Consider the following 22,620-nt stretch of genomic DNA (forward strand, 5'->3'; position numbering starts at 1 on the left):
GAGGAGAAGGGAGCCAAAAACAGGACAGGGTGAGAGGTGAGTGGATGGAGGAGATCAGGCTGAGGGTCTTTGGCTCTGTGCTGTCAGAGTGCTGAGAACCCCCCAGCGGTTCCAGCTTTGGAGTAAATACAGGCCCTGCGGACCCTCTCCCGCCCCGGGGCACACAAACCCCAGGCCTGCCCACATTCCAGCTTTATTTTCCTGGTTGCAGAACGCCTCAGGCTATCTGAGCTGGTGGGGTGTTCTTTTCTCTTTTTTCCTTTATTTACTCATAAAATGTGTATTAGAAGAACTGAGCAAGTGTGAAGAGCCTTCGTGTAGACTAACTTTCAGTTTCATCTACTGTTGAGCTACTCCTCCTCCATGCCCCTCCACCCCTTGCCCCCACCTCCAGCATGCTTCCATCCATCCGAAATGAAGGCTATTTGAATGTATCTAGCAAACATACAAAGACACACACACACACACACACAAACCCAAACACATGCTTTTTCTCACTCACTCTCTCTCTCTCTCTCTCTCTCTCTCTCTCTCTCTCTCTCTACCTCTCTAGAGATATGGGTCTCGCAGATGGGCAGATCCCCTCTCTTTGGATCAGTGAATTTCAAAGAGTCTGTCTGGATCATTATTATGTCCTTTCCCCAAAAAATGTCTCCTCTTGAGAGAGTGAGTGTATTAAGTGTGGGTCTGCATGTATCTACGCATGCCTGTGCCTCAGCACCTGTGAACAAAACAAAGGGCTTTTTTTGTTGCTTGTTCTATGGGAGTGTTGTTTATTGCAAGTCTAATGCAAACTATCTGTGTGGACCCCATCTGAACTCGGTAACATGCACTTAAAAAAACTCTCTGGCTTCTAAGAAATTTTATTTATTTGCATTTAATTTACACATTTTAAAGAATAAAGAATGGTGGGGGTTATTGGGCTTACAAGATTGTGCCAGACCAAGTCTTTGATTTGTCTTTTATTTATTATCATTATTATTATTAATCAATAGAGTTATTATGTGCAGAAAGTGTCTTATTCCTAAATAAAGTTATTTTATTTTTAATTATACAGCATTTAACCCAACCTCAAACCCATGGAGTATGCCGTATGTATATGGTTAGGGTGATTGTTATGTTAACATGTGTTTAGAGGCATGTGTTGTGTATTTGTAGCATTGTATGTTGACCACACAGATGCTGTACTCTCATACACCAAATCCCCTCCTTTCCTCTTGAGTTTTCCCAGTGCGCATTGTTTACGAGGCTGGAATGCTTCCTGATGGATCGGTTCATCCCATGACGGAAATATATCCACATTTCTGGCCACTTTTGCAAAAGGGATTGATTTGTCTGATATAGGATAAGCCTGTGCTCTTAATCCAAAAGCAACATTGACAAGTCATTTACCTGGCTTTAATTTGGTTATCGCATTCAGATTTGTTTGCTCTGATTTACTTACGAGTGCTTTCATAGCACAGCGACAGCCGCACATGACTTTGGCTGCAGGCGTAATGATGTGATACGGGAACGTCTAGTTTTTCTTGGGCAAGATGTTCTTTCCATTAAGCATGATGCTGTGTTTTTTGCAGGAGGTCAAGTTGAAAAGTTATGATCCCATTTAGGTTTAAATATTTTACCAGGAAACATAATTAAGCACCTTGTGGTCTATGTTATTTTCTGGCTCCGTTGTTCTCTCTGTCTCTGATTCTCCTGGAAGGCAGTAGAAGGACAGAGGAAGAGTTCATCCCTCCGGGAGGATTTAGAGGACTCCCTTGTCTTTCACTTCATCAGAGACAATTGAGTCATTCATTCCTATTGTTGCTGTGCTGAGGCAAGGCAGGAGAAGACGAGGAAGGGCTCAGAGGGTTGCTAAAGGGTTTGGGGGGCAGAGTGGAGCCCCTGCTGTTGAGGCCCCTGGACACAGTGTGCGCTCCGGGTACGTCTGTGAGTTGGGGGAGGGTACCGGGGGTTCTCCGGAGCTCGGGAGCAATTTGTCACATCAGAATAGCACTTGAGTTACATTGAGGGGGCCTCCTAGCTGAAGAGTTTTTCGAAGGAGGAGCACAAGTAGGGGGAGGTCAGAGGTCATGGACTTTTCAGATCCAAATGACGTGACCGTCGGTAAGACGAAGGGGGTTGGGCTGTAGGGAAAGGCTGCTGGGATTTTGGCACTGGTCTAAGCTCAGCTTTCCTTGGCATGCTTGTAAAACCTGCTGGAGGGATTAGGCCAGAGGAGCATTTGCAATAGCAGTCTGAAGTGGATACGCCTGTCAGAGTTTGTGCACTCAGCACCCACACCGGCCAAGGTTTCACCTTTCACCCCCAGAACAAAACGCTACTGCGCTGGAGCACAGGACGTCAATTGGCCCTCAGCCCACTACTGTCAACGCATAAACCGTTTCCCACAAGTGCACACATGTCCAAGTAGGACTTAGTTATTTAGGAAGATTACACACAATTTCCTAACCTTAAACACACAAAATACTTGAAGTAACACGTCTTAGGATTTGTTGAGTAAGTTGAATAGCTTCTACGTGATTACACCTGCCACCAATAAATTCTTCAGTCTCACATTGTGTCCTGTCCAGCCATGATGTGTCAACATTCCCATGAAAGTCCTTGGGAAAGAAGTGCAAGTGTAAAATCTTAAAAGATGCCCAGCAAGGTTGAACAAACTCCAGTGATTGGTTGTACGAAGGTAAAGTTGTGTAGGATGATTGGATGGATTGAGGCAAAGATTGTGAACTGAAATGTGGACCATGATTGGTCGGTTCTGGCCATTGACGGGTATAGAAAGAAAAGATTTGTGGCACATTTGGGCTTTATTTTTTGGCTTGAATCTGTGCCTAATGGTAAATGTCCTGACCTCATGTAACAAGGCCGAATGACTTGAAGTATATCTCAGCATGCATCAAGTCTTAAAACATTCACTATTTTGTATCTGAAGTGTATCCGAAATTCATTTTTCATTTTATGAACCTGAGACTGCATCCAACATTGCCCGAAGTTGTGTGTCTACCCTACATTCATTCTTTCTTTCACAGTCTTTCATTCTTGCTCTTTCTTTCTATTGTCCTTATTCACCTTAAATTACTTTCTTTAATGTTATGATATCGGCCAAGCCTGCATGCAAATCTACTGAATTCATCCTGCATAGCAGCATAGGTGGTTTGAATGCTATTTGAATTCACTTAGCGTCAGTCAACAGAGCAGCGGTTTCCAAAGCTCACACTCAATCTTCAGGTTTCCCATAATGACAGCAATCCGGGCGAGTTAACCTTCGACCTGTATAATTCAGCCGATGTGATGGCCACACTTCAGTTGTATAGTGTGCAATCCTCACACGTCTCCCGATAAGACAGACATGATTTAAGTAGACGTAAAGACCAGGTCAGACGCTTACAATCAGCTAGTTTGATATCTGGAAGCAGGTTAAAAGTTCAGGGGTCAAGTTTACTAGCTGTGGGCTAATGGGCATAGGACGTTAGGTAAAGTAGTGTTGGGACAGTAACAGCAGGTTTGTAATGGGTCCCAGCATGTGATCTGTAAAGGAAGAGACAGAGGTCAGCCAGGCTCAAAGGGTGGACATAAGGGAAGGATCCTGCAATCCATGGGTGATAACAGACATGTGACCTCTGGGACTTTGTCCAACAACTGGGCTGGTTGTGAGAATAGAGATATTAGAGGCAGAAGAAAGAGGGATGTCATGGAGACGTCCTGGACTGAGAATAAAGGTTGTAACTGTGATTAGATACATTTAAGGATCCATCTCCATTTTATGGAAGCATCTTGAAAAGTAATGAATTATGTCATTTAACAGATTAAATAAAGAGTTTGAAAAAGATTTTCACTGTGATTATTTCCATATATTGGCTTTAAGAGGTATAGGTCTCTATGACAGAGTTTGTAAATGGTGTTTTGCTTTGTGTACACCTCTGGTCAATCATTCATCGGGACAGTCGCCATGCTGACTCAAAGCCACACCCTTATTATGTTTACTGGAAAAATGCCAAAGTCTACCTTGAATTCCTAAAACGTTAGGGCACGGTAATACAGAAATACATGACTTTAAATATTCACAAGTGCATTTGAGATTCCTGTTTAAAAATGCTTATCCATCTTAAAACAGACTTAAATAAAATAAAATTAAATGAATTAATCTTATCCTCACTTGTTTTAATTTCCAAGAATTTTCACCTCATGCATCATTCAACTCTGGGCATGATTACTTTTCGTTTGCTTTCACTTCCAATGTCACACATTGGTCATTTTTTAGATATTTATGTTGTGTTTCCCTTTGTTTTCTGCATTGTTAACATGTTTTCCTTTTGTTTTTCTCCATTTTTCCTTTCTGCCATCAGTACCTACAGATGAAATGGCCACTGCTAGATGTTCAAGCAGGAAGTCTTCAGAGTAGACAAGCACTTAAAGATGCCAGGTCGCCTTCTCCAGCACACATCGTTGTAAGTAGCACCCATGGGTCATTGCATTTACAAAGCTTTTTGTTTTACAGCGCATTCTGCATTGTTTGTATCCTAACACTTCTCTCCTAAGCCATTGCTGTTGATTGAATGTGCGAGCCACTAAAAACTGTAGGAAACTGTAGAGTAGATTGTGTTGGAATGACATATTCAGATGTTAATGTTATTGGCTGTTTGTTATGTAATATTGCTTCTTTATTGCAATTTGAAGATGAGATTTTAGGGTAGCTTGAAACTAGTTGAGAACAACTGAAATCATTTTGACTCCTTATTGGATGTCACTTTCCTTCTTACATCTTACAGTGGCCATGTTGTAATGGTGGAGAAGCATCATTTACATTACATTTTATATTTATTCATTTGGCAGAAATTTAATTCCATAGCAGCTTATACTGTATATAAAGTCTTTAGGTGCACACTTTTTGCACCTAAAGACTTTATATTAGTACTTCAAAGGTATATAACAGTATGTAATGTATACATATGGGACATGTTAAGACTTTTAAAAGGGTTCTGACCTAGTGACAGCTTGGGACCATTTATGACAATGCATTTAAAATATACATTTGTATTAGCATGTGCTAGCGCAATGCTTTATTGTTTGAGATACAGAAACAGAGAGAATTTAACAGGCATGTTAAGCGGGCAATAAATGTTCAGATTTCAGATATAACAGTATAGTGCTGTTATTTTCACATATTTACCTCTATATTTGTCAATCATTTTAAAACGTAATGAAGAAAGATTCAAGGTTACTTGCGTGGCTGGACTGAAATAATGTTTCCTTGTTAAAGCATTGCGTTATTGATTACCTGCCTCGGACAATATAGCTGATTTGATTTTGGTCCGTCCATTGTGGCACATGGGTTTGGGGCTTTTATCGAGTTTCTATAGTTACTCAAATCAAGAGAATGCCTTCAAGGTCAAGTTTAGGAATCTGAGAGTATAAGGGCTAAAATGTATTCGCAAAGACAAACTAGTAGAGATACTGGCCTAATTACGTATACTAGTTTCACCTACTGTTTTAACTGTGGTACGTTTGTGGATCATTTATGTTTATATTTCCAGAGAAGAGAAGCGTATATAAACATTTGTGGATTTTGTTCAACTTCAATGCATTTTTTGTACGATTGTAGTCTTAAATATTGACACAAAATGTCCCTAATGTGTTCCGAAGTAAACGAGAATAAATTTTATTTTATTGTTGGCTGAACTTTTCCTTTATGAATAAATGGCATTTGTTTATGTTTGGTACCAGAACTTACTAAACAGTCCCATTAAATTGTCGTAGTTCAGATAGTATTTTTGCACGTGAACGTGGTGTTTAGTTAGCTATCTTGTGCTTATTTTAAGAGATGAGAGAAAGAAAGACAATTATTGTCCTCCTTCTCTAAACCATTAAATGTGTAGGTGGTTGTTAAGAACAGGCTCAGGTAAATACTGCACTTGAGTTTTATACCTCTGACTCATGGGGCTGTAAAAGCTTATCAGCACACAACATTTTCCTCTATGGCCTTATAAAACAGCCCTAAAAACTTACAGCCAGAGAAGAGGATGAATGTGGCTGTATATAATATTTTGTAGTTTTTAAACAATTACGTCTATTTATTTAATTCGCACAGACTTTATCAGGATCAGACTGATTACACATAATGCGTATTTGGCATTGTTTCTACATACTTCATCACACCTATTTACACACTTTCTTCTGCTGACGTGTGTTGATTTGTTTTTTTCTTTGGTTTGCATCATGCTGTTGGTGAATCCGTTCGGAGACGTCGGTATTGTCAAAAATTTATAACAGTGGAATGCCCTGAGCTCAATTTTTTTCCTCAAGTCGGACGTACGTGAAAGCCTTATCAATAAATTGTTACCGTAAACAGTTGTTTCTCTTCCCCGTCAAATTAGAAGACACCTGCACACCTTGACCCGTGGTTCTAAAGACGCCTGTCTGTCTTAGACTGATAAGAAAGCGCAGATGGGTGTGAGATAAGGAACGAAGTTCAAGTGACCCAGCAATCACCAAGGATAGGGAGGTACAAACGCACAGGTGGACAGCAGGAGAGCTGAGGCGATATCGTAAAAGGGCAGCGCGGCAAAGAGGTTGAATGAAGTGAGGGAAAAGACGCGAAGCAACAAGAGACACAGCAAACAAGCCTAGAAAAAAGTTGATAGATAATAAAATAAGGTGTTCATGTTGGCTTAGTTCAAACAGCAGTATACAATGTTAGTCTTATTTTGCAATGCTGTTTTTGCGGACTGTTTTAATCCATGATTGGGTACAATATAGACCCAATCCTTCCCAATTTAACCATGCTGGGTTGTTTCAAGCTATGTTGGGTGAAATATGGACATTTTCTTCGTTAATTTTATCCATCAGTTGGGTTTGTTGTCCATATTTTACTTAATCATGGGTTGCGTATATATTATGTAGTGTAACCAAAGTGATTCACTTGGTTGTTTTTTACAAATAAGTTGCTTGGCCTGTCCTTTTAGATCCACTTTTGACATTCGATTTTTGAGGTTTAATCTCAAATTCTGTGCTCTGTACCAAAGTCCCATTTAGATAAGTAACTCGCACCTCAATTTAACTTTTTTGTTAAAATCTGACTTTTTCCATGTTTAAGTGCTATAATTGGGTCCCCAGTGCTTGTATCAACCTAGAAAACCTGAAAAAGATCAACCCAGTAAATTAGTTTTGGTAAACCGTTCTCTGCAAGAATGTGAAAAAATAGGTCATTGAAATTTGGCTCCCTCTGTGATGTCAGAAGGGGATAATACCGCCCCTTAATCTGCACTATTCAACCACGCCACCACCATTTAGTGCAGAGATCAGCTCATTTGCATTTAAAAGGACACATTTTTGCTCACACCTACAAAAGTGGCAATTTTAACATGCTATTATAAATTATTGATATGGTATTTTGAGCTAAAACATCACATATGTACTCTGGAATAGGCATGGGCCGGTATAAGATTCTGGCGGTATGATAACCTTTAGCCAAAATACCACGGTTTCACGGTGTTGCGGTATTGCCCTTGCAACACTAAAATGTGTTATTTTCAAATGCCAGGTACAATAAAGCCTTTAAATTATAATATGCTTTCAAAACATATATAATATTTTCGTAATATATATTAAATGTAAACATCAAATCAATCACATGACTTCATGATTTAATGAATTTTGTATAAACACAGCTCATACCTTGGAGACGGTATCACAGAACATTTTAGTGGTTTTGAAACCTTGACTGTTTTAAACCTCGGTATACCTTGAAACCGGTAATCGGCCCATGCCTACTCTGGAAACACCAAAGATTTATTTTACATCTTTGTAAAGTCTTGTGAAATGTCCCCTTTAAATAACATACACATTTTTTCAGTTATTATCACTATGACTTTTCCAATTATTGGAATAGCGATCTTTGCTATTTACTGTCACTTTGGCAACAGGTGTTATTTATGGCTGTCATAAGAATAGACAACGGGCTTGCCTTTAGTAATTCATTAGTTATTCAGTGTTTGTAGCCGTTCCTATAACCAGTTGTTTAAACAGGACAACCAGAGAGTCTCCATTAACTACAGTTAACAATCCCAACCAATAAACATAGCCATAGAATTGGTTCGCGTGTATCTTTCAGACAGTCACATGTGTCCATCGAGGTGCTGATCCAGACCACTCTATAAATAGAGTACAGGAAGTGACCCGCTCATTTCAGTCCACGCCCATAGAAGGCAGTGCCAGGATGTTTGAAGTACTCAAGAGCCAAGCAGGCTTTCCAAAGCCTTTTAGCCTCACACAGTGGGCATGCATTTATTACCTGTTCACAACTCATAAAGAGCACATCACCCAAAACCAAAACTGAAAGCATGTCATTTGTAATGTCTCTTCTTTTTATAAACTGTATTATAGACATGACAATTCAGACACTGTAAACGCATGGCGTGTATTCGGACAAACCCAAGGAAAGTTATGCGAGCTCTTCACGTAGACATGCAGTAAGTAATTGGAAGCAACAAGACAATAAGAGTTTTTTTCACACATCTGTGACACATTGACTATTCGTTACAGACTCAATTTCCTATTCCCATTCTCTTTCTGCACGTATACACAGCTGTCCATTGGTCTTCCGGAGGTTTCTGGTTTCCCTTTTTACTATGGAATTCCCTATTTATTTAAGCATATATTAAATTTTGACATGATATGACATAAAGTGTGGTTCACTTCACTTCATTCTAGCCAACATCCGCTCACTTAGGAACACACTAGACATTTTTTGTTCTTGAGTTTGGCAGCCAGCAGTAACAAAACCAAAAACCAGTGCCATCATTTTGGGCAGATCATTGATAATGTGTGCGTGCATGTGCATTGTAGATTATTTTTCGTTATTCATTTAGCAGATGCTTTTATTCAATGCGACTATCATATGAGAAAGTTACAAAATTACATGTAGGATTAGAGTTTACGCTATATTTTTGTATAATTTTCTAATTAAATCAGTTAAATCATATTTAATTAGTGTTTGGAAACACTTCTCTAATAAGAAGAGTTGTGAATATTGTAATGATGTTTTCAAAAATATCAGCATAAGGATACGTTCACACCGCCATCCACATACGCAACGCTACACGCTGTCTAATACACACACACACACACACACACACACACACATTGTCCTCTCGCTCAGAGTCTTGTTGAGGCTGGACAATGTCTCCATTGTTTTCTGGGCTTTCATAGGCAGCGGGGGGCGGCTGGAGTGTTAACCATTTCCCCACACGGCCCCACATCAGTGCGCGTATGTGTATGCGTATGAGCAGGAAAACGCGGGAACAGTGTCCAGAAAAAGGAGAAGGAATAGAATGGGTGGAGCGTTGAAAAATAGCTGGAGACGTCCATACAGTTCCTGTATGGTAATTAGTATTTAGGAAGTGATGTGTAACATTTTGACAGAGCTTTCACAGAACTTAAGTTTGCCTACAAGGTGAACTTTAAAATATCTGTTGCTTCTAAACTTCGAAATCAACGTACAAAAAACTAATAAATCGCACATACAGTATGTAGTAGATTTTTCCCAGACCCCAGCTGTGTATGGGAGGCACACTTTAGTTGTTTGGGGCTAGCACGGGCCCTGTAGTTTTTGCGGGGTAATTTGCAGCCCTTTTTCCGCTGTGAATGGTTGTGCACCTGGACTGGCTTGACAATGGCTGGGAAGACCAGAGGCATGCTGGGAAACCCCAGCCCCCTCAGTGTTAATGAGAACCCCAGTGTCACAGCCCGCAAGACACTGGACCTTTTTTCCTCTTTTTTTTTCTACAAAAAGTTCTTCATTGGAATTCACTTCTTTATACTTTGTAGGTTTTTCGTTTGATAAAAAAAGCTGTATAATAACGTAAATCTGGCCTTGTGTGTAACTGGTAAACACTGCAGTTGTTTTGCCCCTCACAGGACGTTTAGAAACCAGGGTCTGTTGTGTCAGAGCCCCACATGTAACCTGGTCCTAGACCTTTGGTCAATTTCTCAGCGTGTGGTCTTGTGTGTAGTCCATTATCAGCCACCAAAGTCATTCCTGGAATACACTTTCTCAACCAAACTTTGTCAACAAGCTTTTACGAGGGACCTGTGTCAAGGTCAAGAGCCCATTGGCCTTAATGTGTTATGTAACCTTGGCCACTGATGACCTGTATGTGTGTTTGTGTTCAAATTAACATCACTTTTGCATGAGGTATCTTAAAATGTACAATAAATGCAACTTTATTAAAGATAGATTATATGTAAAGATAATACTAATTTTACATTAAAGCTAAACTTTCTCTTCGAAATAACCAATTAATGATTCATTTTAAGTATGGAGTTATGCAATGAATGTAGATGTTTTTAAAAACTCATTCAGTTCACATTGACACACTTGCTAACAGTATCAAAACCTCAAATCACAGCAAACAAACTCTCGTGCTTTGTGTGTTTTATGCTAGACCTGTATGGGCTTGTGCCTTGCAGCGGCCTGAGACTGTAAACATAGAGGAAGCAGACTCAATAAATATGTGACAGGGAAGAAGAGGGCTGACGCATAGCTAGACATTTTTGTGGTATTAAAAGTCATGCCTTCATTGTCTTCATGCCCTGGTTAAGTGTGTTATGTTCTCAATTTGTGACACGGGACGTCCGTCTTTGCCTTGCAGGGGCCCTTCTGCTGGGAATTCCCCGGACAGACAGATCTGACTCTTCACCAATTACAGTTGGTGAGAATACTCCAAAATTTCTTGCAGCTGGCTTATTAAGTATTTCAATGAATAAATTGATACTGTGCTGGAAAATCTGTCTAAAGCTGGTAGCTGTGTTTTAGGATGTGATAGTTGGTCCAGCCTGATCTCACGAGAATTCGTATGTATTTTATAGGGTGACCATACGTGCCATTCTTCCCGAACGCCTCCTGGCCAGGATGTCGGTGCGTCTTCCTGAAGCTGTATTTGTCGTATCAGTTAAAAACATAAGACATACAATCGTAGTTTCATTCTTACCTTAAAATGTAACGATTGCTTTTCTGTAATAATAATAATAATCCTCTATGACGTATGCGGTCGACAAATACTACTTCCAGAAGACGAACCTGAAATCCTGGCCAGGACGCATCCGGGAAAAATGGCACGTATGTTCACCCTATTTTTAAGAGTTGGTTAATGAATTCGTACGAGTAAATCGTACAAATATGTATTATTATAATTAAAAAACTAATGAAACCCCTCCCTTAACCCCAACGTCACGGGGCGAAAGCAAAAACATACGAATGTGTACATACAAATAAGCCAACTCTTAAAATACATACGAATTGCCATGAGATTGCATTGGTTGATCAAGAGTATACTGTGCTCCAAAGTATAGCTACTAGTTTAATCTGGATTTAATCTGGTACATAAAAACTATAAAAAAGTTATATCAGAATTGATTTTGTTATAAAATAACAGTGCATTGTTCTGCTGTTTTTGATTCTGTTTGGTTGCTGCTATGTTCTGGTAATGATTTTTTCCCAAAAAGTGAGGTTTGATCTGCTTTTCATTTGTGTACACACATATGACTTGGCTTGTGTGCGTTTAGTTTAAGCTGTAATTGACTGATGCTGGCCTTTGACGTTAAGCTTTTTGTCAGTTGCAGGATTCCTGTTATAATTTACAGTGTTTGCATGTGTAGCACAAAAGCCTTACCGCCACTCCAGCGGTGTAAAATTCAGCATCTCTTGGTTCCTGGCAGCCCGAAATGCCTCTCGAGCTTCATCTTTGTCTGCTTGCAGGCCCCGTTTCAGCGTTGTTAATCATTTTTGCATCTTCCGGAATAGTGTCGATTATTTCTCTCTGATTTCTCTTCCTTTTCTCTGAAGCAGCTGGCATGAAGAGGATGCTTTTCATTTGTAGCATCTGGGGTTGAACGTATGCCAGCGAGAAGTTAGGAGGTGGAGAGGTTTGTGTTTTTGTGTGCCTGCATGTGTGTGTAACACGGTTTGCGTTGGTCGAGTTTAAGGATTTTCGGATGAGACGGGGCCGTCTAGCTGCTCTAATTGTCCTCTTGCAAGGACCGCGAGACTGAGAGAGGAGGAACGTAAATCTTCAGCTTGGTGTGGCACGGAGTGACGCAACATGGGGCCACTGACGCTGAGTGTCTCAATTGCGCCCCTGCACTCCTCGACGGACACAAACAGTGTGTGGAATTCGGAAGGGGGGTAGCCTTGGTCTGCCAAAATTCACTGGTGGTGCAAGGCTCAGTAGGGGTACAGATTGTTTAGCCTATCGCCTCGGGTTTAGATCCATAGAAGCTGTGACGGGGATGGGCCTGTCGTGGGAGAATACTCAATTTGTCAGTGAATCAGGGTCAAGTAGGTCACGTCTAGGTGGTAACCCTTATTTAGCAAAATGTCTGGGTTTTATTAGACAACACACTCCAAACGTTAACCTTAGTACTAAACCTGCAGAACGACTAGCTTAGACCTGACATTTACAATTCTAGCCTTGTCTACAAGGTTAATAGGGACATGCAAATCTTGTGGGACAAGGTTTACCATCTTGACACAACTGTCTGTCAACTCTTTGAAATGGCAAATTGAATTGCCCGGCAGATAACACAATACTCCAAACTACAAATCTTTGTCTGTTGTCATCGAATGCTAATTGTAGGGGCAGAACGGTGTTTTGGTTTCGTAAGAGTATCTGACAGAACTTGTTTGACAGGGTTCACGAAGAGTTCCTTGAGCGACACACTGTGGGCCCTATCTTGCACCCAGCGCAATTGACTTTGTCAGTGACGCATGTATCATTCGTATTTTGCGCCGGCGCACAGCGGGGTTTTTCCCTCCACAGATGCACGTCAGCAAACTAGGGAATGAACTTGCGCTCCCTGGGCGGTTCAGCGCAAAAAGGAGGCGTGTTGCGGCGCAAACCATCTCTTATGCTATTTTGCAGTTTCAAAAAACAATTGCGCTACTAACCAAAAAAAACTAGTCTAAAGTCAGTGGCGCGTTGCGCGTGGTTCATTATGCTATTTTAAGGGCGCATGCTTGACCATATGTATAGCGTGCACAACGCGCATACACTTTGCTTATCTAATCTACACAGATGCAACAGTTATTTTTGCAAATCATAAATTGTTACACTTAAAAATATTAATACACGAGATAAGGGGAATCATAGTGGTGAGCATTGTGGTGATAGTTTTTATTTATTCTCATGCAAATAACGATTAAAATATTTTCATAACTTTGTTGTGTGGCTGTATTACGTTTATTTTATGTAAATAATAATTAAAATGTTTTCATAAGAAACCTTAATGTATATGAACTTGATTTGTAAGAGTACTTTGGGGTTGGACCTTGCTTGCGTTTCTTGGGTCCGATTTCAAAGCCCCCAAACCCTTTCAGCGGTGAGGGTGGACGCAGCGATGTCCTCTGCTGGCGTCAAGTCCTGAGGCAGATCCACCTCCCGTTACACGGCGTGCCCGATTTATGCTGGCAAGCGTGGGATTCCCCCGTACAAGGACGTCGGTCTCCTCGGCTGTGAACCGCTCCTGGCGTGCGCCTGGTAAATCCGTCATAATAATAGCAACCCGCCATGGAACTTGCGCCCTTGCGTTTAAAGGGAATGTTGGCTAGCGTTCTGATTGGTTTATTTGACGTTACGCCCAAACCACACCTATGAATAATGAACCTACTTCAGACCAACCCCTTATTGATTTGCGCCCGGCGCAAGAGTTATTTCTCACGCCGGGAAAATAGCAACAGCGCCCAAGATCCGCCCACAAACTCACTTGCGCGTTGCGCTTCGCACTTGCGTTTCAGATCGTTAAAATAGAGCCCTGTGTGTGTTTGTATGTGATTGAGAGCGATAAAAACTTATTTGGGTAAAAAGATTGTTTAAGTCCATATGTTTGTCAACATCTCTACATAATGTCAGTTTATATGCATGTGTTTGTGTGTAAAGTATCAGCTGACTGGCAGGAAAATGCGAATGCGCAGGTTCCATATTTCCAGTTATGTCAGGTTAGGTTTTCAAGCTTAGCTGCACATGATTTCACCCAAACAGCATTACGTTGCCATGTTAGCACTCGGAGTTTACGTAGCTGTCCCGTCACGGTTCGTCTGAGAGAGAGGGAGGGAGAGAGAGAGAGAGAGAAAGAAAGAGAGAAGGGGAGGGTTTCCCGAACAAGAACTGCAAGAATGTTTGGGATTTTTGTCAGGGCCAAAACTTCCACAAGCACTTCCTGTGGGCTTCAAGTACAGCCAGACAGCAACTTTGATCAGATGTTTCATTAATACGTCCCCTCAAAAGCATGTTATGCTAGATCTTTTTTTAATACCCCATCACACACACGTGATCTTCCTGCATGGCAGTGAGCTGGAGTTAGCCATGACTCGTACTGTATTAGCACTTCAGGCTATTTCACAGGAAAACGTGTTTTGACAGAACTCCAGGTGTCTTATTGTTGGGTGCGCTATGGCTCAACAGATTTACCAATTAGTGTCGGGATATGGGCAGACGGGGAGGGGTGGTTTTGGATGGTGGTGTAGGAGAACTGAATGAAGGGGACAGCGAGAGAGAGAGAGAGATGGAATGACATGGGGCCCTGTGGGCTGCTAAAGGGGTCATATGGTCAGAGAAGGGACTCTTGGTAAGTTGATATGTGACCTCCTTTCACAGGACTGTTATAGAGTAGCTTGGGAAAGTAGAAAGAGGGAGAGAGAGATAGGAGGAGGATAGAGGAGAGATAAGGGGGAAGATAGCACAAGTTAAAAGTCATGCTTCTGGTTTTATTGTGAATGATTCTGTGTTGTTACTCATTGCTAGCTTTTCATCAAAATGAAAACTTGCCCTGAATCAGCGTTTCTCTTTGGGTGATGTCACCAGTCCTGTTTATTTAACCTCTCCCCTCCAAGCATGCTGTCACTGGGGAAGTACGGTCCTAATATGTACCATTAGGTACACATTTGGTACAAATATGTGCCTTTGAGATGCTAATATAATATAACGCTTTTGGTACCAATATGTACATCTGAGGTACTAATATGAACCATTTAGGTGCAAAGATGTACTTTTTGAAAGGGTACAGCCCCAATTACAGCTGGGGTACTTTAGATAGATAGGTACTTCATTAATCACATTTTCACACAGGTTTATTACTTTTATGGGTGGTTTCCCAAACAGGGATTATCTTAAAGGGATAGTTCACCCAAAAATGAAATTTCTGTCATCATTTACTCACTCTCTTGTTGTTACAAACCTGTATACATTTCTTTGTTCGGATGAACACAAAGGAAGATATTTTGAGAAATGTTTGTAATCAAACCATTCCCGGACCCCATTTACTTCAATAGTATTATTTTTTTCCTACTATGGAAGTGAATGGGATCCACGAACGGTTTGGTTACAAACATTCCTCAAAATATCTTCATGTTCATCAGAACAAAAAAATGTATACAGATTTGTAACAACATGAGAGTAAATGATGACAGAATTTTCTTTTTGGGTGAACTATCCCTTTAAGCCATGACTAGGCCTTAGTTTAATTAGGGAATATAACTATTTTATATTTAACACTAAAACATTACTTGTGTGCATTTTGAGTAAAACAAAGGGCACTGATGTATTTTAAGATATGTCAGTGCAAGTTGTTTTCAATTTGGACAGCTCTTACATTTATTTTAGTCTAGTACTAGTCTAATCCATATCTGAGAAACCACGCCTTAGTCAACTATAATCTCAATCAATAAAATGCTTGTAATATACACTGTATTTTCCAAATCTCATTTCATAGATTTTTTTTGTAATTACTGTTGCTTTAAGAAATTATCTCTTTATTTTCAGTTGAGCATGCTTCAGTTTCCAGGAAGTTTTAGGTGAACTGTGCAGAGGAAGTTGAAGTGATTTAGCCCCAGTCCCTCGGGTGGCCCGTAGAATGCGGAGCTTTTTTTGGACACGCTTTGGACCTTTCACTCACCGCACTTCGTCATAAAGCCCAGATATATTCATGCGGTAATTTGACTGAAGTGAAAATGAATAGTCTGTTTCGTCAAGTTTGCGTTTATGTGAATTTGCGTTTGGGAATTTCTCTGTGTGGAACTTGGCCGTCGAGCGCGTAAAGGTAGCGACTGTCGAAATAGCAGCAGAGTGTCCCGCAGCACGTTCCTTTCCTAATCCATTGTTTAGGTTGGACCAAATCCCTCGTGCTTCAGACGCAATCTCTGACTGCTTTACAGGCCAGACGGTTTTGGCCACACGATGTGGTGAGATTCATGAGAGCACCAGGCGCACATGTTTTGTGTGTATGTGCTGTGAGCTGTGTCAAAGGGGGAGAGAAGGAAAAGAGTTGGGGAGGGGTGAAACTGACATTTGCAAAGAACAATTTATTGTTGTGGCTGAATATGCAGTGACAGTTAAAGTTTAACACCTTCCCTCTTTAGGTGTGCCTGTGTATTGGCCTCTGAAACCCCCATCCTGGGAGCACTAAAGCTAGTCTGAATCGCATTTACTTTCATAGCCCTCAATGAAAAAGCAACAGGGATTTTATTTCTGGAGCAGTTTTTGCGTTGTCCTCTCGCTCTCGATTGTTTTCAGATGTGCTTTGTTTTGGCCTCTGTGAGATGAACTTCCAATTTATTTGATTTAGCTCATCTCAGCTTTTTTCTTCTGCTGTTTATTTGTTTGGTTTTTGATGTCTCTGCACAGTAAGTGTGCTGAGAGACAAGTTTTCTGTCTCCATTATGGCTTTAAAAAGAAAAAGATGATAGTTTTCCTCAAATGTCTTTGCTTTTATTGTGTCTTTTTAGTTTGCCTTGTTTTTAGTTGAATGATTCAGTGAGGTAAATTGGTCTTGTTCTCGCATGCAGTTGCAGGTGTGCACATGCCCTCTTTATCATTTATTTAGTGTACTTTTAGATATGAGTGGAATGTCTTCCTGTGGAGATATGTAGTCTTAATTTATGACGGGCAGCTAACTGGGCAGTCCTGACATAAACAGGTGAGTCTGTCACTATACTGACCATAAGAAATGAGAGGGCATTTTGAAATAAGTAATACATTTATATTATATTAGCCGCTGAAAGGTAAAGTTAAGCTTCATGCATTTTTAACCTGAGGCTGAGGTAAAGTTTTGGTGTAGCGGTTTTTTGCACATGTGACCTGACCTGTTGAACCTTGGTGCTGAGTGGGTGGTACATGTTTAAGTCCAGTCTGTAACTATCCAATTCTCCCTTTCTTTCTGATAAGTTTGCTTTGTCTATACTGTCTTTGTCAATAAACTTGCTAAAATATAAACAAGGGGTTAAGGTTAGGCTTGTTACCCCCTACTGGAGGATACAGGAACTGCACCATCAGGGTAGCAAATAGTTGGAGAATCAAAAGTAGCCATGTATTCTGAAAAAAAGTTTTTTTGCAGTTAATGTATGATTCGCAGATATTATAAGAAAAAAGTGCATGTTTTTTGATAATTTTGGATGCCTTTTAAAAACTTACAAATTATATTTTCTTACAGCTCAGTGTTGTCATGATGTAATTTTCCTATGACTTATAGGATATTAGTCAAATTAAATTTACATCTTAGATTTTAGACCATAAATTGTACTTTAATGGGCTTATGCACTTACCTAGGAAGTGCTATCGAGATCAATATGAATACTGATCACTTCTCCAGATATTATGACAGTGGTTCTACAACTTTCCGCCATGCACCCCCCTTATTTAGGATGCTTCCTTTTGCGCCCACCCCCCCCAAAAAAAAAATCATGACATAAAACTTCTAAAGCTTGAATTTGAATTAAAAAATATTAAATGACACAATGCAATGCTGATGGTTAGTAGCCGTATTTTCCCCCAAGTTTAAGGAACCACTGTATTATGGACCTTCTTGCATAAAATTAAACGCAACTAGTGGCTAAATATATTTAGTTATATATAGGGATGCACCGATACCCCTTTTATGGAATACAAGTAGGAGTACTTGCATTTCAGTACTTGCCGATACCGAGTACTTAATAAAAAACATGATTTAAATTTACAGGTAACAGCTTTAGTCGTATAATTTAACAAAAAAACAAGGGACTAGTTTTCCAGTTTGTTGTAAACTTTGCCTCTTTGGACAACACGAGGCATTAACCCCTTACACGCCGCTCAAACATAGACATTTCTCAGACCGTGGTATCGATCCCTGGTATCGGGGGACTTTTAATGAGTACGAGTACTTTAGAAAATCTGGTATCGAGGCCGATACCCGATACCATTATCGGTATCGGTGCATCCCTAGTTATATACACATTTTATGCAGATTGCAGATGTTTTATCCAAAGCGACATGCATTACCAGCTATACATTTTCATATCCATATTTGTGTTCCCTGGGTTTGAACCCATGACCTTTTGTGCTGCAAATGCAATGCTCTACCACTGAGCTTTAGTATACATAACATCTATCTGAGATCAGTGTTGCAGGCCCCAGTGTACTGATTTGAATAAAATGTCGGGTCATGATTGAAGTGAGACAGGCGTGCCGTCCGCGGACAGGATACATGGAGACGAAGCTTTATTGGGAGGCTCATTAAGGACAGTGCGGCGGTGTGGAGAAAAGGAGCGTGCGCTTCACTGGCCTGTGTCCCTTTGAACACCGGCCTGCTCTTATCTGCGACATGCTCCGTTCCTCCATAACAAGACATTTTTCCTCACACAACTGATTTTTTCATTCTCCTTTACCCTTGATGGGAACAAGGAAAATCCGGGATGTCACCGCAATCCGTGCTTGTTCCTGCTCCTCCTTTTTATCCCCTTTTTTATTTCCCCTCCTTTGTGTCCTAAATTGGAACTTTTCTTGTGTTGTCTCCACCCTGTGTTGGGAAGGCACAAGATCCGACTATGGCGGAGCGGTTGTTTTATGAGACCTCAGAGCGGAATTCCTTAATCATAGCGTCAGACAGACGATATATGACCTGTGAGTGGGTTTGTATACACTAGGGATGTAGAAAACTACATATTTGTACTCTATTAAGTGGGCGACTAGTCGACTAATGCGTGTTGAGAAAGCCCTTTATAATTAGGCTGCTTTCTGGGTCACCTGACCGCAGTCAAACGCATCTCTTAGGAAGAGTTTACATAAGACATCTTGCATTTAAAACCAGTTCGACATTACCTCGTGTATATACAAGATATGGAGATTTTTATGGCAGAAAAAATTAACTAATAAACCTCACTAACCACTGACTAGTCAACTATTTCCCTATATACTCTAGTGGTTCAGGTTCATTGAAAAGGTTACTGTCTCACCATGACCCTGCATACTGTATTATTTATGGTCACATGCATGAAGCCGAGAAATAATCCCTTTGGTATCCAGAACAAGCTTTAGGACCACTGTATAAATCTTGTGACATTTTATGTAATTGTCGTAAATTGCACTGGACATCTTGCTGAGCACACTGTAAACAGTTTGTATTGAAGCACTGAAATACATGTTTTCCGTCAGCCATGGTATGGTTTGTGTCCAGAAGGAGGCAAACCAATACCACATGGCTAATATAATGTTAGCGGACCCCTTCTCATTCAAACCAGCTGTATAAGATTCTTGTCTTCATATATCCAAAACAGTTTCAGCTTTACTTACTATTGCCAGAGCTCCTGGGTAAATGATGAAATTTGAAAATCTTGCCAAAAAAAGCTCGCTGTAGTACACCGCTGGTCCAGGAAGTGAAATTGTGCCCCATCTTACATGTCATGACATGACATAGCCAAATTTCTGTAGGTACACCGTGCACTATAATGTTACATCATTGCAACACCAATGCTTGAAAATGAAGCTTTTTAAAAAAATATTATGGCTGTGTTATAGTTGTACTTCTCTGCATGTATTATTAACCAATTAAAACCAGGTATTCTGCTTGTTCAGATTTATTGTTCACACTATGTAATCTTTATTCATCTGGTAGCTACAGCTCCGTTCCTCTCTCACCAGTCAGTATTCTTGATTCAATTCCAGGATGTACAACCTCAGTGTCTGTCCTCCTGCCTGCCGCCTTCTTTAATTGTTATATCTTCTCACCATTAATAGCAGCAAAAAGAGAGACTTCTGCCATGTACGGCACATCAAAGGCTACCTCCCCTTGTTTTACAAGTTGGCCGTCTCTTTGGAGGAGAGGCTCTGGAGATGAGTGCCGATTCCCATTTGGAATGGGTTTGATGGTCTAATTGTAGCCCCCAGTGGACACCGCTGCGTATCACAGAGAACCTGGCCCAAACCAGGATCCAGTAGAAAATGCTCATTGCAGATAGTCAGCACCAGGTCCAACCTTGAAAGTTCACATTTCTGTATCAGGGCTCCAGACTGCCACCAAATGGGGGCATTTTGCCACCAAAATTTGAGAGTGTGCCACTGAATTTTACATCCAGTTGCACATGTGCGACCAGTAAATTTGACTTTTTTGTGATATGACACTGAATTTGAAAACAGCTCATTGTACTTTCTGTATCTATCATTAAAGTTTTTATTAGTGATACAGTGGAAATAAGTAGAAATGTGAATATTTGGATAGCATGTTGTTAACAGTGTGTGCCCCTACATTTTCTGGTTGCGCCCCTAAAATTTTCAGTTGGGGGCCACTGTGCTCCTAGTGAAAAAAGTTAGGCTGGAGCCCTGTGTATGGAGTATATTTAGTGTACATGAAGGTCCAGTGCTGTAGACCAATCAGGCTCCCTTTGCTTTACCTGACCATTTTTTTGTGAAATCCAGGTTAAAGTTATTATAAAGTAATGGCCTTACTCAGTCAATATTAAAGATATTAAGGGTATATGTTATTTATATTACGTAGGAGGATTTTATTTAGAACAGTGAGTCACAAACAAATGACTTTAGTTGGGTTTTTACAGACTGGGTCACACTTATCACATGGCCTATAGCATCTGTTAATAAAATACGGAGCAGACTGACCCTTCTTGCATTTTCTATCATCTCTCCTCTGAACTTTTCTATGAACCTTTCATTGTCTTTTCCCCACTGCTTATTCTCTGACTTTGATCATAAATTACATATTTCCTCTATCTCTCTTTTTGAATTAGTAATGTAAATCAAATTGAACAAATCTGCTTCCCATAATTCTTAAAGAGACAGTTCACAAAAAATTTAATTTCTGTCATCATCATTTTTCTGCCTTTAGTAAACAAAAGAGATGTTGGACATAATGTAGTCTCAGGTGTATTACAATCTGTACATTTTATCATGATGTGTTCCCTAGGGATCAAAGCCATTGCACTGCTTACACAAATCTCTACCAGTAGAACTACATGAACAACATTCACTTTAATTGCAAAATTTAAAAAATTGAATTGCTTAACTCGTTTCCCATCATTAACGGGTTAAAGGGGGCATATCATGAAAATCTGACGTGCTTCTATCAACCTAGAAAATGTGTAAAAGAACAGCCCAGTAACTTAGTTTTTGGTAAACCATTCTCTGCAGGCATGTGAAAAAATAGGTCATTGAAATTTGGCTCCTTTTGTGATGTCAGAAGGGGAAAATACCACCCCTTAATCTGCACTATCCATCCACGGCACTGCTATTTAGTGCAGAGATCAGCTCATTTGCATTTAAAAGGACACACCCAGAAACGGCACATTTTTGCTCACACCTACGAAGTGCCTATAGACCGTTTCAGCAGTAACAACATTAACAAGCGGCTGTCGCGGTCCGCACGTAACTTCCGGTAACCTCCGCTAATAATAAATAACAACAAAGTTCTTTAAACATAGTTTATTTATATAACAAGCAAACAAAACGACACATAGATTACCTAGGAAACCAAAACATTTGTTATTTTCGACGAGTTTAGCAACTAGTCAGACCATTAAAAAAACGAAACCGGAAGTAAGGTTCGGATCCAGACGTGTATCACGTGCGTCCGATGAAACCGTCTACATGGTATTTTAAGCTAGAACTTCACATTTGTACTCTGGGGACACCAAAGATTTATTTGACATCCTAAAAAGTCTTGTGAAATGTCCCCTTTAACTCGTCAGTTAAGAGAAAACGCTTCCCTGCCAATGACGGGTTTTTCTGGCAATCAGTATTTCCGCTGTTATCCACCAGGTGTCACTCTTACACAACTTATAAAATCGAAAAAGTATTCCCGTAGGGAAAGCAGTTCAAACTCTGTATATGTTTGTTGATCGCTCTAAATCTGATCTCTATCAAAAGTCCTTCACAAAAAATGCCAAAATTTGATATGTTTGAAGAAACCTACCCATATTTGAGAGGTGATAAACCGAGAACACGTGAAGGTAGGATTAAACAGGGTTTTTTTTTTAAGCAGAGGGTCTGTTCTTTCATTTTATATATTGAATGTTTATATATTTAAAGGATTACATTTTCTGGAAGGCATTAAACTTTTGTGAAAATCAAAATGCTTGCAGACAATAACCAGACAGTAATGCAATGATTTGTTGTATTTATTGTTAAAAAAGCCAATTCCAAATTTGAGCCATTTCTCTATCTCAAATTCCCAACTTTCTTCCCCTCAGTGCATAAATAGCTCCTTACATGACCGTAAGCAGTTGTCTCCAGTTAACCGCAGTACAGTAGCCAAACGTATTCTCTTTGTGTGCGGCAGGGCGCCATCTGAACGGACAGCTCTGAATTTCTG

At 40.2% G+C, this 22,620-nt stretch overlaps 1 protein-coding gene across 24 annotated transcripts in view; it reads left to right on the plus strand.

The window, feature by feature from the left end:
• Positions 1-22,620, plus strand: part of tcf7l2 (transcription factor 7 like 2) — a 99,977-nt gene that overhangs the window by 34,870 nt on the left and 42,487 nt on the right. For 16 of the 24 annotated variants that reach the window (XR_010530779.2, XR_010530778.2, XM_065262865.2 and 13 more), the window contains exons 4-5: positions 4,347-4,448; positions 10,650-10,709. Coding sequence is in view for 22 of the 24 variants with exons in the window: in XM_065262865.2 (XP_065118937.1) it covers positions 4,347-4,448; positions 10,650-10,709 (162 nt within the window). In the remaining 2 variants the exon portion in view is untranslated. The remainder of the gene's footprint in view (positions 1-4,346; positions 4,449-10,649; positions 10,710-22,620) is intronic. The other 8 variants (XM_065262869.2, XM_065262868.2, XM_065262860.2 and 5 more) reach the window with 1 other exon arrangement.

The sequence above is a fragment of the Paramisgurnus dabryanus genome, chromosome 1, assembly GCF_030506205.2.
Source record: "Paramisgurnus dabryanus chromosome 1, PD_genome_1.1, whole genome shotgun sequence".
NCBI classification, from domain to species: Eukaryota; Metazoa; Chordata; class Actinopteri; order Cypriniformes; family Cobitidae; genus Paramisgurnus; species Paramisgurnus dabryanus.